The sequence below is a fragment of the Plectrocnemia conspersa genome, unplaced genomic scaffold (assembly GCF_051122295.1).
Source record: "Plectrocnemia conspersa isolate PC_06_02 unplaced genomic scaffold, ASM5112229v1 ptg000005l, whole genome shotgun sequence".
Lineage (NCBI taxonomy): Eukaryota > Metazoa > Arthropoda > Insecta > Trichoptera > Polycentropodidae > Plectrocnemia > Plectrocnemia conspersa.
In genome coordinates, this window is record NW_028277169.1 from 32,629,549 (window position 1) to 32,645,268 (window position 15,720).

The 15,720-nt window shown below is 28.0% G+C and overlaps 2 protein-coding genes and 1 pseudogene across 5 annotated transcripts in view; 2 read left to right on the forward strand and 1 right to left on the reverse strand.

Moving 5' to 3' along the window:
* The window catches only part of LOC148235453 (uncharacterized), a 598,142-nt gene that overhangs the window by 501,794 nt on the left and 80,628 nt on the right, over positions 1–15,720 (reverse strand). The gene's annotated exons all lie outside the window — the stretch shown is intronic.
* On the forward strand, positions 2,371–3,132 carry LOC148235459 (chymotrypsin-1 pseudogene; annotated as a pseudogene). Its single transcript, XR_015809583.1, has 3 exons — positions 2,371–2,605; positions 2,758–2,901; positions 2,960–3,132. The product of XR_015809583.1 is annotated as a chymotrypsin-1 pseudogene (transcript).
* On the forward strand, positions 6,157–14,673 carry LOC148235460 (transmembrane protease serine 9-like). The gene is made up of 9 exons (XM_088185936.1): positions 6,157–6,229; positions 6,736–6,907; positions 7,403–7,643; positions 8,197–8,340; positions 8,403–8,547; positions 12,171–12,342; positions 12,480–12,720; positions 12,876–13,019; positions 13,080–14,673. Exons 1-9 carry the CDS (start codon positions 6,187–6,189, stop codon positions 13,230–13,232), a joined length of 1,455 nt encoding a protein of 484 aa, XP_088042062.1. The 5' UTR covers positions 6,157–6,186; the 3' UTR covers positions 13,233–14,673.

Consider the following 15,720-nt stretch of genomic DNA (forward strand, 5'->3'; position numbering starts at 1 on the left):
TACATGAAAAAAGTAACATTTATAATAAATATACACTTATTTATTTTTTATGTTAGTCTGAATTATTAACAAAAAAAGTAAATTGTAAGCTAAACACAGCAATAATAATTAAATATACACAGCTAGTTTTGAAGTCACTTTTTATACCATCGCAATATTTTTTAATAGTTATTAAATTTAGATAAGACCACAAAGTTAATAAAACAAATCTTATCATTTTTAAACAAATAACATAGCATAAAAGAAAAACTAAAACTGTATAGCAACATATATAATTTAATTTAATGGTACTTTGGACTGAACTTACAAATTAAGCTAAATATTATGTATTCAAAAAATACAAAACATATTTTAATTGAATTTAACCTAATTTATTAAGATACCGAAAATGTTAATTGAAATTTATTATATATATTAAAATATATCATAATATATATGACATAATTTTAAAAGCATCATAGCAACAAATCTGTTCCTAAACATATCGTAATGTATGAGTATTTTTATTATATTATCAGCACTGAATATTTGAATTTTTTATATTATTTTATTGCTGTTTTTTTGTATTGAAATATTTAAATTAACGTTTCCTAAAAAATCAAATAACAAAATGTATATTTAAAATTACTTTTCATTATTACGTTCTCGGGAATTAAAAAAAAACAGTGGCGTACTTTAATATTCTTAGTTATTAGATTTATGACTCTAGAATTTATTTCATAATTACGTCGGATTAATTTTTCCAGTTATTTTTTGTGTTTTTATAGTTAAGTGTTTTCAAGACAAAATAGTTTATAGACAAAAAAAATCTGTATTAAATAATTAAGTATTTAATATTAGTAGGTAATTTGCTGTTATTTGTTGCTCAAAAGACATTTGCACTTAAAAAAATAGCGTATGTAAAAACTAGAAATGCGTAAACATGTTTTCGTATTGACTAATTTAACTGGATAAATTGTATATTAATAAAGTGGCAATGACAGTAATTTAATACTGTAAAAATAAAAGTAATAATAATGCTTTTCACTATTTTCCTGTTTTAAATACTTAAGAGTGCTTCAGTCTCCACCAAATCAAGTCTCAACAGATTTTATTTAGTTTAAATAATTAATGCTTTAATTAACATTGACTATTCAGAACAAAATTAAATTTTAGGCAAGCTCCACTTTTATCATTTTTTTGATAATTTTATTGCATTATAAAAATATCTATAATAAAATTCTCATATTTTTTTATTGTTTGAGTTAGGCCCACTGTCCACGGAGGCGTCGCTGCATAGACGCGTATTCGTCATTGTACGCTTGTACGCCTGCTTGCTGAGTACATATAAACTAACGAAATATTATTTGACTTCTTACCTCACTTCAAGCTTTCTCAGTCGACAGTGTTTCGTTAGTTTATATTATAAACTAACTTTATATTATAAACTAACGAAACACTGTCGACCGAGCTGCAACGTCACGCTCACGTCGCTGCATGGAAGCTTCATGACGACAGGCGTCAAGCATGTCAGACGCCCGGGCGTATCGAACTGCATGAACGTGTAGAAAACAATTGCAATTTCAGCTGCTAATTTTTTCAGATCGTCGAAAAGTACCAGTGTCTTTATAATAGTAATCTTGCAAATTATGCAAGAAAATATATTACTGAGAAAGCTTGGAGTGAGGTGGGAAGTCAAATAATGTTTCGTTAGTTTATATGTACGCGGCAAGCAGGCGTACAACAAGCGTACAACAAGCGTACATCAAGCGTACAATGACGAATACGCGTCTATGCAACGACGTCCCGTGGACATCTCACTCGGGCGTCTGACATGCTTGACGACTGTCGTCATGAAGCTTGCATGCAGCTTCGTGTGCGTGACGTTGCAGCTCCGTCGACAGTGTTTCGTTAGTTTATATGTACGCAGCAAGCAGGCGTACAACAAGCGTACAATAACGAATACGCGTCTATGCAGCGACGCCTCCGTGGACTGTGATTTTATTTTATTATATAGAGTTGAGTAATATGCCTTAAAATGATTATTCACCTGAGATTTTACATATTAATGATTTCAATAAATCTTTAGTCGCATTTTAAGTTCTTATATATTATACATACATATTTAACTCCGTGGAAAACGCTTTTTTTGGTAATAATATGTGGTGCACTGAAGGCAAGCTAAGCCATTAAATTAACATGGATAGTGTAGGCTTTGGCACAGGTCCTTTGAAGGTCCATAGCACTTCGCTAAGACTGTATGACCTGTGTTTTGTTGAATAATTGAGATTGAGGAAAAAAATTTGCTTGTTAGAAAAAATATAATATACATTGCTGCCTTAGTGCTTCAGTAGTGGCTGTTTTTTATTATATTTATTTTTACAGAGGCTATCCAACTTTCATTGTAGCTGGAAGCATCTTATTAGACAATGGTGGGATGAGATACGACGTTAGCAAATATATAATTCATGAAAATTACAATCGAAGTACGGCTGAAAATGACATTGCATTAGTAAAACTAACAACTTTGATTCAATTCAATGAATTTGTGCAAAGCATTGCTTTGCCATACTTTCCGATTATGGATAATAAGCCTTTACTCGCTTCTGGATGGGGTTGGACATCAGTAAGTTGATTTTTCATACATTTTTAAAATCTTCTCATAGCAACAATGCCATACTTTATGTCAAAATCGATATAGAAGTATATGGAAATTAAATTTTAAAATATATGCCAGCTATCTTTCAAGTATAAAATAAATTAATACGTGTATTTAAGTTGTCAAGTGGCACACCAAATACTCTTCAAGTCCTAACAATGACGTCTGTGAGTTTTTTGGAATGTTGGTTAAAATGGAAACCATACACTATCTTTAAATCAAATTTATGCGTTTATGTCGCAAGTGGACAAGGTTTATGCTATGTAAGTATTATTTTGCTTTATATTTCGTAAAATATAATATTAAAATATATTTTTTTTACATGGCGATTCTGGCGGTCCGTTAACTAAGGGTGGAAAACTACATGGTATTGTATCTTGGGGTAAACCCTGCGCTGTTGGTTATCCCGATGTACTTACTAGAGTGTCTTCTTTCGTATATTGGATAGTTTGGACGAAACTTCAAAATTAAGCAGAATTTTATGTTCAGGATTTTTTTTAAATTAAAACTATTTATTTTCTGTCAATAAAAATGTTTAAATGTATTAAATATATAAAATTTAAAAATGTTTCTATATATAATATTAATAAAAAAGTATCAAAGCATCAAATTTTTTTTACAACAAATATAATATAACCCATATAATGACAATACTTATAGATATTATATGCTATATATGTTATATAGATACTAGTTTAGTATGAAAAAACTTTCTGATGAAAAAATTGTGAAATATAATAGTATAATAATCCAAAAATGAACGTATGTAAATCTGTAAATATTTTTTTTACTTCCTGTAAAGTTAACTATTTACGTATTTAAGACTTACGTTTTTCAATTCAATTGTTAAAAAAAATTAAGGAAAAATATTAGTTTTATAGTTTTTTTAAATTATTACATTTGAATATATTAACACTTAACCGGCGGGTCGGGTAGTATTTACCGATTTCGTCCACTGGCGGTAACCGGTGGGACGGGTAATAACTACCTTTTACGATTTCTGACCTTTAACGACGGGTCCAGTTGTTTCTACCCGCAAACACTAAAGTGTTTTGTGATGACATCTATGAATAAAGGTTTGTACTACAAGAAAAAAAATATTTCAAGGCGAAAATATTTTTATTGACGCCACAACTTCACATGTGGGGGACAATCAAAGAACTCTTTGGATCAAAAAGCTAAAGTAATAAAACACGATCGTAAATTACTTTTAAAGCGTGACAAAGCTTGGCATAACAAATTTAGCCCATGAAATATAATTTACATATGATAATTCACATAGTTCATTTTATTTACATAATAATTAACTAGAGATATATTGAAGTAGAATAAAGCTAATTTTATTATATTAATTATTATTATATGCAACCCACAGATTGAAAACCATTGATAAAATAATTTTAACATATGAACCAATACAATGCAGAACATTTGATAAATTTTTGTTATAAATCTGTGTTGCGTAAAGTTCTCGAAATTACAGCCCATTTTTACAGATCATGCGGGGAAAAAAACGATCCACCGGTTAAGTGTTAAGCAAATGACAACCAAATTTACGCGGTAGATACGTTCCAAGAGATATCACGTAAACCGAAACCGCGGTTTTGGTTGGCTCGAAATCGCTACTATCATCGGATTCAAATCCAGCAGCAGGCTCTTCTTTTCGTCTAATTAAATAGTCTGTAACTAATTTTTGTGTTTTGTTTTTTTCAAATCTTCACTACACAACACATTTGACGTACTGCACGCGCAACGGAGGAAGTTATGCTAGGCGCGCACTAGGCAACAAAAAAAAGAGAGAACGCATAGAAATGTATTGGGTGCGAGAGATACGCGGCATATCCCACCCACGTTGCCTAGTGCGCGTCTACAGACGTCTGGTCCTAGGAGTGGGAGTAATCTGATGCAACATTCGCATTTGTGTGACACGTGCCACAAAAATGTTGTTTTTCTGACCGCGTAAAATGGGTATCGCGTAAGTCGAGGGATGAGTGTACTTGTATATGCACTTCAAAATTAAAATAAAAGTTTAAGAACCTGAAAATAATACTTATTTATCACAAAAAATAATGCTACAAAAATTAATTAGTTGTTATTTAATAAGTAATATATTTTTTCTATATACTAGTCTACAAATCGAAGGACCAAAAAATGAATCTTTTATTTGATGCTTTTAAAAGTATTCAACCCACTTCGTTACCCAGCGAAAGGGTATTTTCAATTTCAGGAAATTTGGTAACGTAACTTATGACATCCCTCATTAATGGATCACTGAACGTTTTGTGTTTTTTTAAAGTCATATTATCTGAAGAGGAACACTAAATAAAATTTAAGACATACATACATACACATATCAGTCAATTCAGTTTTATAGTTAATATAAGTTAATAACAGGAACATCGCAATGAAGATGGGTATCAATCAATCTACGGTGGTGAGGCATCTGAATCGCATTGGAATGGTTTCCATGTACGACGTTTGGGTTCCGCACAACTTGTCATCCGCAAACCTGCTGGACCGAATTGCCACATGTGTTTCTTTGTGTGCGAGACAAAAGCATGAACCTTTTTTGCATCGACTAGTGACTGGGATGAAAAATGGGTTGTCTATAACAATGAAATTAGAAACACTGGGGCAAGCCAGGACAAGTCGCATTAACCACTCCAAAGGCAGAACATCATAAAAAAAGAATGCTTTGTGTTTGGTGGGATATGAAGGGCATTATTTATTACGAGTTATTGCAACCTAACCAAACAATTAATGCTGATAGATATTGTGAACAGCTGCAAAAATTAAACTCGGCACTCGTAAAAAAACGACCTGAACTTAGCAATCGCAAGGATGTCGTCTTTCATCATGACAATGCGCAGCCTCATTCTGCAATAATGACACAGCTCAATTGGGATGTTTTAAAGCATCCACCATATTCTCCTGACTTAGCTCCTTCTGATTTTCACTTGTTTTTATCTCTACAAAATTATCTAAATGGAAAAAAATAGTACAACAGATGAGGTAAAAACAGCACTAGATGCGTTCTTTGCATCGAAACCTGAAATTTTTTTTATTTTTATGGGATTAAGAAGTTGACAGAAATATGGGAGACAGTCATTAGCCATAATGGAAATTATGTAATTGATTGATTTAATTAAGTTTATCTGAAAATATTAACTTTTATTTTCTTAAAAAATACGACGTTACTTATGCATCAACATATATAAAAAAAATAATATAATTGTTATTTTTTATTTAGTTTAAATTATTATAACTTTGATCAACATTAACAATTCAGAGCAAAATAAATTTTGTGGCACGCTTAAATTTTATTCTTTCAAGATAAATTTATTGCATTTAAAAAAAAATTAATATTTTTTTGATGTTTGATTTATGCATCGCTCAAATAACAAAAGGCATAGTAAAAAATTAACGTAAAAAATAATGAAATTGTTTTTTTTTTTTTTTGTAAAAATAAATTCTATAAAATACGAACAAAATTAGTGTCATAAAAGAATTTATTCTCAGTATACTTCTGGCGTCTTAAGAGTATAAACATGCTTTATTTAACTGTTTTTATCCTGACGATTTTATGCTTCGGTAAGTTATTTAAATTTATTAATTTATTATTCATAATGAAAAGCATTGTATATAAGCAACGGTAGGAAATACTAAAAAAAACACGTATTTATTTAGTGTTGCATCACTATTTTAACTGCAATAGAACACAAAGATTTTAACGATAATATTTTAAAAATATTAGATAGCAAAGTATTTGGTAAACGATTTAAATTTGTATGCTTCACGTTATAAAATCTAAGAAATTAAAGTTAAAAAACTATAAAAATTTTAAAGCGAATTAAATTTAAAGATTGTCTTTGAAAAATCAATTATCTGAAATATCACAAAATATTAGCTTTAGGGCGATTTAAACTATATTATTTTAAATACAATTGCTATTTAACATAATATTCAGTTTAAAGAGTTAACATTCTATTGCTTTTCATTATTAATAATAATTATTAAATTATTAGGCTTATTACTAATATAACGCTTTATATATGTATAACTTGTTCTAATTTAATTTCTGTTTATATATGACTTAGGTGTTAATTGTCAAGACTCATCAGATAACCTTATTGTTGGTGGCACAAATGCTTATGCAGGTCAAGCTCCTTATCAAGTTTCACTAAGAGATCCCAATAATAATCATTTTTGTGGTGGAGCAATCATCACTAGTCGATGGGTCGTTACAGCTGCGCATTGCTGCGTAAATGCGTATGATTTTATTTTATTATATCGAGTTGAATAATTTGAATTAAATTGATTATTTTTTCGAACTTTTACATATTTATGATTTTAATAAATCTTTAGTCGTATTTAAAGTTTTTTTATACATTAAACTCAATAAAAGTTCGAATGTTGAAAACGATTCTAGGGCAATGAACGCAAACTAAGCATTTAAATTCACATGGTTATTGTAGGCTGTGGCGCAGCTCATTCGAAGGTTCATAGCACTTTGCTATGACTGTATTGTCTATCTGCGTTTTGATGAATAATTAAGATCGAGGAATAAAATTTGCTTGGTATAATATAACATAATATTTACTGTCCATTATCCCTAATATCGCTGGCGCACTACCGACTTAAAATCTAATGACTATAAGAATCCCGATTAAACTACCGACTATTAGAATCCCGTTATATTTTTGGTCTGTAATATATAGTGCTCTAGTAGTGGTTGTTTTTTATTATATATTTTTATTTTTACAGAGGCTATCCAACTTTTATTGTAGCTGGAAGCATCTTACTAGACAGTGGTGGGGTGAGATACGACGTTAACAAATCTGTAATTCATGAATATTACAGTCAATATACGAATGACAATGACATTGCATTAGTAGAACTAAAAACTTTAATTGAATTCAGTGTATTTGTGGACAGCGTTTCTTTGCCAATCTTTCCGATTAGGGATAATAAGCCTTTATTAGCTTCTGGATGGGGGTATACATCAGTAAGTTAATTTTTTATACATTTATAAAATCTTTTCGGCGGCCGATCAAAAGTGCGCCATCCATCGTATGAGCGCTGCATTATAAGCGCTGCGTCATAAAGGCGTTTACCAAAGTAGCGATGTAGCAAAATAGCGTGCGTCAATTGCGCAGACAGTCATATGAGCGTTTGTCAAAAGAGAGCACGTCATAAGAGCGCAAAAATAATTGTCAATTTAATGAAACATTACAGAACAATTCAAAATCAGCGTTTCATTTTAGTAAAAATATATGTATATCGTACGTATGGGGATGGGGAGTTATACTTTCGTTTGTACGTAATAATTAATAATGTTTTGTTGTAACAGCGCTACTTTGGTAAACGCAGCGCTTTAAATGTAGCGCTCTTTTGACGCACGCCCATTTGACCACGCTCATTTGTGACGTTGCCAATCTTTTCATATCAAAAATGCCACACTCGATGTCAAAATCAATATAGAAGTATTTGGCAATTAAATCTTAAATATTTGACATGCCAGCCTTTTTAAAGTAGCATATGAATTAATAATTTTTCAGGTGTCAGGTACCAAACCAAATACTCTTCAAGTACTTACAATGACGACTATGAGTCGTTCAGATTGTTTGGTAAAATGGAATGGATACAGTATTTATGACTCAAATTTATGCGTTTATGTCGCATATGGCAAAGGTTTATGCAATGTACGTATTATTTTGCTTTATATTTTGTAAAACATAATTTAAAAAAATAATTTTATTCACAGGGTGATTCTGGCGGTCCGGTAACTAAAAATGGAAAACTACATGGTATTGTATCTTGGGGAAAACCCTGCGCTGTTGGATACCCTGATGTACTTACTAGAGTGTCTTCCTATGTTGGTTGGATATTTTGGACGCTACTTCAAAATTAAACAGATTTTTACGTTAAAGAAAAATACATTCACTACCAATTTAATTCAGGCAATTAAATATTATTTGGTAATAATTAAATAGTATGTTATTTTTGATGATTAAATGAAATAAAAAAATGTTACATTATATTGTATTAATATTAAAATGTCAAATATTAAAACAATAAATTCATACTAAAATAATTGTAAGATTTGTATAATTTTAATAATTAAATCCTTATATTTATTATAAACAATAAAAATACAACATTTTTTAATAACTATATAATAAAAATATTTTCTTATCTTCATTGTTTTTATTATATTATTTAGTTAGAATTTTTAATTTATAAATTAAATTTAATGCACTTATTTTTTATTTTTATATTAAAAACATTAAAAGAATGTTACACCTTGCATTGCCAAGTAAAACAAATATGTAAAGGTGCTCTAAAAATGTAAACATTTTTTAATGCGTGATATCTTCGATTGGGCTTATTTCATCATTTACACAAATAAAGCCGATTTTATGTTAAAAAAAATGTTTTTGTTATGAAGTTAAAACTGATTTAATTTGGTTATTGAAAATGTTAAAATGTACTAATATATAATAAATTTTACAATATATTTAATATTGATAAAAAAGTATCAAGGCATTAGATTTATTTTAAAACAAGTATAAAATGAACTGATATATTGACAAACAAATAAAAACATTCAATAAAGTCATTTGACTGTAAAGTATTAAATTAAATTTAAACAAATAATATTTTGACATATGTATAATTTAATTTAATATAAGATTTCTTTTCTTTTATTTTACATTTAAAAAAAATACAAACTGTAAACTAATCAATTATTTTGGTTATTACGAATATTTATTAATAATATTGCTTAAAAATCAAATAAATAATTTATTGAAAAAAAGTATAATATTATAAAAATAATTAATTATATTTTATCAATTTTCTGTTGAATTTTTTTAAAAACTTATTTAAAAAAGATTTTTGTCCCTAAAAATAAAATTGGTTTTCGTATTTTATTGTTTTTTTATTACATTTAAAATATCAATTTATAATTGAATATGCGACGCGAAAAACGTTGAGATTTTGATTGAATAACGTTATATGAGTTACCCTGTAATTTCAACCAACTTTTTTTGTTGGAAAAATATTTACTGTTAAATGAAAAGTTATTTAATTTTGAAAAATGTTACGTTTTTAATTTCCATTTTATACTTTTCTAAAAAAAATTATCGTTTTAAAATATTTTTTGTCAATTTTTTTATTAAAACATTTTAAAAGACCAATATTATATTTAATTTTAAAATTAAGTATTAGTAGATAGGTTTTCGACAAGCTTTATAAATAGGTACAGTCCGTCCAAGATATGAACGCTCATCGTCATAGTATTTGTGAGAGAATATAATAGGATGACCATGTGAAATTACAAGTGCAATTAATTTTTACTTTTTTAATTTAATTTGTTTAGGAAAGTGTAAAATATCACTTTCTTACTTTTTTTTGTTTATTTATATACATATTCAACTCAAAAACATGAGAGCAGTTTTGGTATCACTTTCCAGGTTTAATATCTGTTTAATATATTTTTTTAAATACCAATAGAACATTACAGGAATTGTTTTATTGAATACAAAATACCACAATATGACAATAATTTTTAATAAAAATACAACACATTATAATTTTTAATTCAATTTCCAACGTATGGTCAATCTACCATTAAAACAGCCCTGATTTAGTATTTGTAACGTTCTCCTATCGGTGTAAACAAATTCGTGGAAAACTATGTATGTATGCATGCATGCGTACACGCACCCTTATTTCCAACACAACGATGATGAGCGCTAACATCTTGGATGTGCTTATACTAGCTGTCAAACAGTGGAACAACGTCACATCATAACTTATGTTATTCGACAATCGAAAATGTTCATTCTTGACAAAATCCAATATCGTGTTATATATTATAGATACTAGTTTAGTATGAAAAATCATTCTGATAAATAAATTGTAAAATATAATATTATAAAAATCTAAAAATGAACGTATGTAAACTATTTAAGTTATTCGCGTCACATATTCAATTGTTAAAAAAAATTAAGGAAAAATATGAGATTTATATTTTTTTTAATTATTACATTCGAATATATTAAGCAAGATAAGCAAATAACAACCAAATATTTCTTTTCGATCGCTGAAAAAATAGTATAGTTGTGTATGCAGTTAAAAGTTAAAATAAAAGTTTAAGAACCAGAAAATAATACTTATATATCACAAAAAATAATGCTACAAAAATTAATTAGTGCTTATTTAATAAGTAATATATTTTCAATTGATATTTAATGTAAAATTCTTTGGATAAATTAATAAACCTCAAAAAAAATAACGATCAACTGAAAATACACATAGATTTTTCTACTTACATTTATTTAAACATATTTTCCATTAATATTTCAAGGCATAAAAGGAAATTATTTAAAAAATCTTTTATATCTATTTAAAATATAAAAATTCACAGTATTAACAAAAATATATTTTAACTTTGGTTGTTATTAAGGTATTTAACTTTTTGGGAGATGTCTCCTAAATGTTAGTTGTTGAGAAGCGGGAGTCATGGATTAATTAATTTTCAAATAGTTTTTATCGAAGTTAATATATGTTGTAGTAAATAGTGGATATTAGCTATTTTTAAATGTGGATTCTATGATAAAATTGTTGGTTTTGTTTATATTATCATAACATCGCAATCACGAAAAAAAACAAATCATCGGTATTTAATAAAAAAAAAACTGATATATAAAATTTTATTTAATTCGCACTAAAAATATTAAGCTGTTTTTTTGTTCAGGCAACCGTACTATTATAAGGTGCGTACGTCACATCCCGTTTTTATATATTGAATTGAGAAATAGCTTAGGTTATTGCAAGTATTTTGGCACTTGATAATATATTGTCATTTGAATTACTTACGTTTTTATTGACTTTTGAGAATATAATTAACATTATTTAACTAATATAAAATATGTATTGCCATTTAAAATATATGTCACAAAACTGACACTAATCAAGTCAGTCCATAGCTGTATAAATATTATTACAATAAATATCTACTTAGCTTCGTGCGATTCTAAAAAGCTTAAAAAACTTTAAAATCTAAAATTATCATATAAAACTATCTTTTTATTTTATAAAATGTTATGAACGACGTTCGTTTATGTGATACTCAAACCCAAAACACAAATCAAAGACCCAAACCCAATAAATATTTCTAGCTAATTTTATTGTAAAAATATTTATTTTTTACTTTTGAGTTATTCATCGCTCAAAAGGCGTCAACAATACAAAAAGTAACACGCGTTAAAATTAAATACTGTAAAAACTAGAAAGACGCAATCATTTTTTTGGCATAATGATTAGTTTCTATAAAAAAGCAAACAAAATTAAGGTCATAAGTGAGTGTGTTATCAGTATTCATCTAGCATCTTAAGAGTCAAAACCATGATTTTAATTACTGCGTTTATACTGACGTTATTAAGTTTTGGTGAGTTTTTGTAACCAATGAATATTTAAAAAAATGGTATATCATATACACGTGTACTAATGGTATTTTTCAATTAAGGCGTTGATTGTCAAGACTTATCAGAACAGCTAATCGTTGGTGGTACGAATGCATATGCAGGAGAAGCACCTTACCAAGTTTCACTAAGAAGTCCAGGTGGTGATCATTTTTGTGGTGGATCAATCATTAAAAGTCAATGGGTCATTACAGCTGCCCATTGCTGTGTTTCTAAGTATGAGTTGTTTTTTTAATATATAAGTTTAAGTAATAGTTATCTTATATAATGCTTTCTATGTTCATCTATTCTGTGTTCAAAATCCCCTTTTTTAAGCACATACAAAAAATAATAGATTTTAATTTTTTTTATAGGACCATGCCATCTTTCATTGTAGCTGGAAGTATCCTTCTAAGCAGTGGTGGTATAAGATACGACGTCAGCAGAACCATATCTCATAAAAAATACAATCCAAGCACGGTTGAGAATGACATTGCATTAGTAAAAACAACGACGCAAATTGAATACAATTCATTTGTGCAACCCATTGCTTTGCCAATGTTTCCGTTTCCGGATAATTATTTATTGTATGCTTCTGGATGGGGCTTGACATCGGCAAGTATAATAAAATCTAACAAGTTCCTTATATAAAGTAAAGTAATAAGCCCATATTGATATATGTCCAAATCAATACAGCTTATAAACGGCCGTTTGATTTCGATATTTCGTTCATGAAGTAGACATTATCATTGTATTTCAATGTTTTTTAGTCACCCGGTACAATTCCTGATCATCTCCAAGTGCTGACAATGTTTTCTATTAGTAATGAAAATTGTTCGGCAAAGTGGAGTCCAAACAAAATTTTTTCTACGAATCTATGCGTTTTTGTGAAAACTGGTCAAGGTTTATGCAATGTATGTATTTTTTTATTATTTATTTTAATTTTTAATTTGAGCCATTGATTTTATTTTCAGGGTGATTCTGGCGGTCCATTAATTAATGGTGGATTTCTCCATGGAATTGTATCATGGGGAAGACCTTGTGCTGTCGGATATCCTGATGTTCTCACTAGAGTGTCTTCGTACGTTGGATGGATAGTATTTACGCAAGTTTTAAATTTTGTTTAAAAACATATGTATTAGCATGGTTTTTGTTTATAAAAAAATGATAGCACTCTCATTCATAATACATAAAAATATCTTTACATGTATTTTAAAGTAAAATATCAAATCTATATACTATAAAATATCTGAGAAAATTATTTGATTTATAAAAATAAGCAATTTATGATACAAATAATAATTAAATAAATTTTTGCTAATGTTAGTTGTACAAAACTATAAATCTTGTTTACATAATTGATTAAAAAAATCTAACAATGATTTTACATTTAAAAAAAAACAATAAATTGCATGAAATAAAACAAACGATTATCGAATAATGATTCAACAATAGATCTAAGTTACCTCAAAGATAGAGTTGCACTCTTAGATGCTTGTTTGGAGCAAATTGGACAATAAACGCGGAAGTGGTTGCTTTTCTCTAACTTTGAAAGATCGTTTGAGTCGATTCAACACTCACTTCGCAAAATTACATTCGTACAAAAATATCGTTAGGAAAGTTCTAATAAAAGCGTTATGCCTTATATACGACTGGGGAAATGGGAGGAGTTCAATGTATCTACTTTCTCTCAACTCTTTCACTAATGATGATTTTTAACAAAACTGGAATATTTGTTTTGATATAAAAAATATATTTTAATGCTAAAAATATAATATTGACAGTCTACATATCTACATAATATAATACATTGTAAGTAACATTGTATATAATTGGCAATAGTGAAATTTTACCTTCTCGCTCATAGACGTAATTTTGGCTTATCATTTTTTTAAGTACTATCGAATTTATCCGGCAGTATTAAATATTTTATCGGCACAATATATTTTAATTTAGTTGTATTTGCTTTAAGCAAAGAGATGCATAGCTACGTACCGCATAAATATTTATTCATGAACAAATTACGATGCGACGATTATGGGTGGTCCTAACGATTAAATATATTTTTATTTATACTATTTTTTTATCAACCACATTCAGCTTTTTAATTGATAAGTAATTCACGAACTTGATCGATTTTAATTAATTATAACTCTATTTCTCTGTAAGATTAAGAAAAGTTCAGACATAATAACAAATTATTTTGATCTTCCAGACACAAAAGAAAGTAAAATTGAGAATCCAACATTGAGGTTCATGTTGGATTCGAAACCAGGTCATTCTAGTGTTGAATCATTGATCTTCAACTTGAACCATTGATCTATGTATGTGTCAAGATACTTGGGTTTTACCAAGCCGATCCCTTATTTAATTTATAGAAACGAGGTGCAATTTTACGTTTTTTATGTCAAAATAAAATCTAAGCAAAATTACGCTATAAATATTACCGCGTCGAAAGTCGGATAGGAATGGCACTTGAATTTGATAAAACACGTTATAAGCTTTTGTAAAGCAATACTTAATACATCTGCTGATGATGCAAATATTAACCTAATCGCTTATACTTGTTTATATTCTAAAAAAAACAATAACTTTATATGGTTAAATTATATATTTAAATCTACTTTTAAAGATCAAAAAAATTATGTTTTGATAAAATAAAATCTAAATATGAAAATAACTACTTGAAAATGCAATAATATATAACAATATTATCAGTTTTAAGTGCATCAACGAAAACTATTGCTTCTTGGTTTATTGAGAACATTGATTTAAATAGATTTTATATGCAGGATAGTATAATAGAAATATGATATAAAAAAAACAATAACACGAACCGCAGATTATTTCTTAAATAAGAGTACAAGATTCAAACTATTTTTAACAAAAAACGTAAAACCAATTAGCAATAATCCTTTTTCTGCTAAGATAGGCTGTAACCCATTTTTTCCACTATTATTAAAAAAACAGCAATAAAATAACATGCTTTATTTTTTTGATATATTAAAAATTGAATAGCTAAATACTATAATTGAAAATATATTTATATTAACATTTAAATTATTACCTGTTATTTTATGCTTTGACGATTTATGTAAAAATTATAAAAAAACATAATAGATGCCAAAAACGAAAAATTAGAGGTAAGATCTAAGCATAATTGTTTTCTTTATTTCTTTAAACCATTGCTTGTTACTTCATGCATGAGTAATAGGTTGTGGTAAGCCTTTGTTCAATGATATAATTATTTTATTGCCCATTTAGTTTAAGAATCACGACTGCGGTATTTTAATAATTTAATAAATTTAAAATTTATAGAATTTAACACTTTACAAGCCGCTGAAAATTTAAGGGTTAATTTTATGCACGACTGGTCGCACAATTTTATGCACGACTGTTTTTATGAAAATATTATATTTTTAACGCTTTCGTAGATTTTAGATTTTGCAATAAACGCATAATAGCCCAATAAATACGATTTTTTATTAGTATCAAGCAGGTGTTTGTAACATTTAATTAACATTTCCATAATAGGAAATCAATGGTTTTTATTTTAAACAAAATTTGATCATTTTTTTGTAATTAATCATATGATGGTACACTGACAGAGTTTAA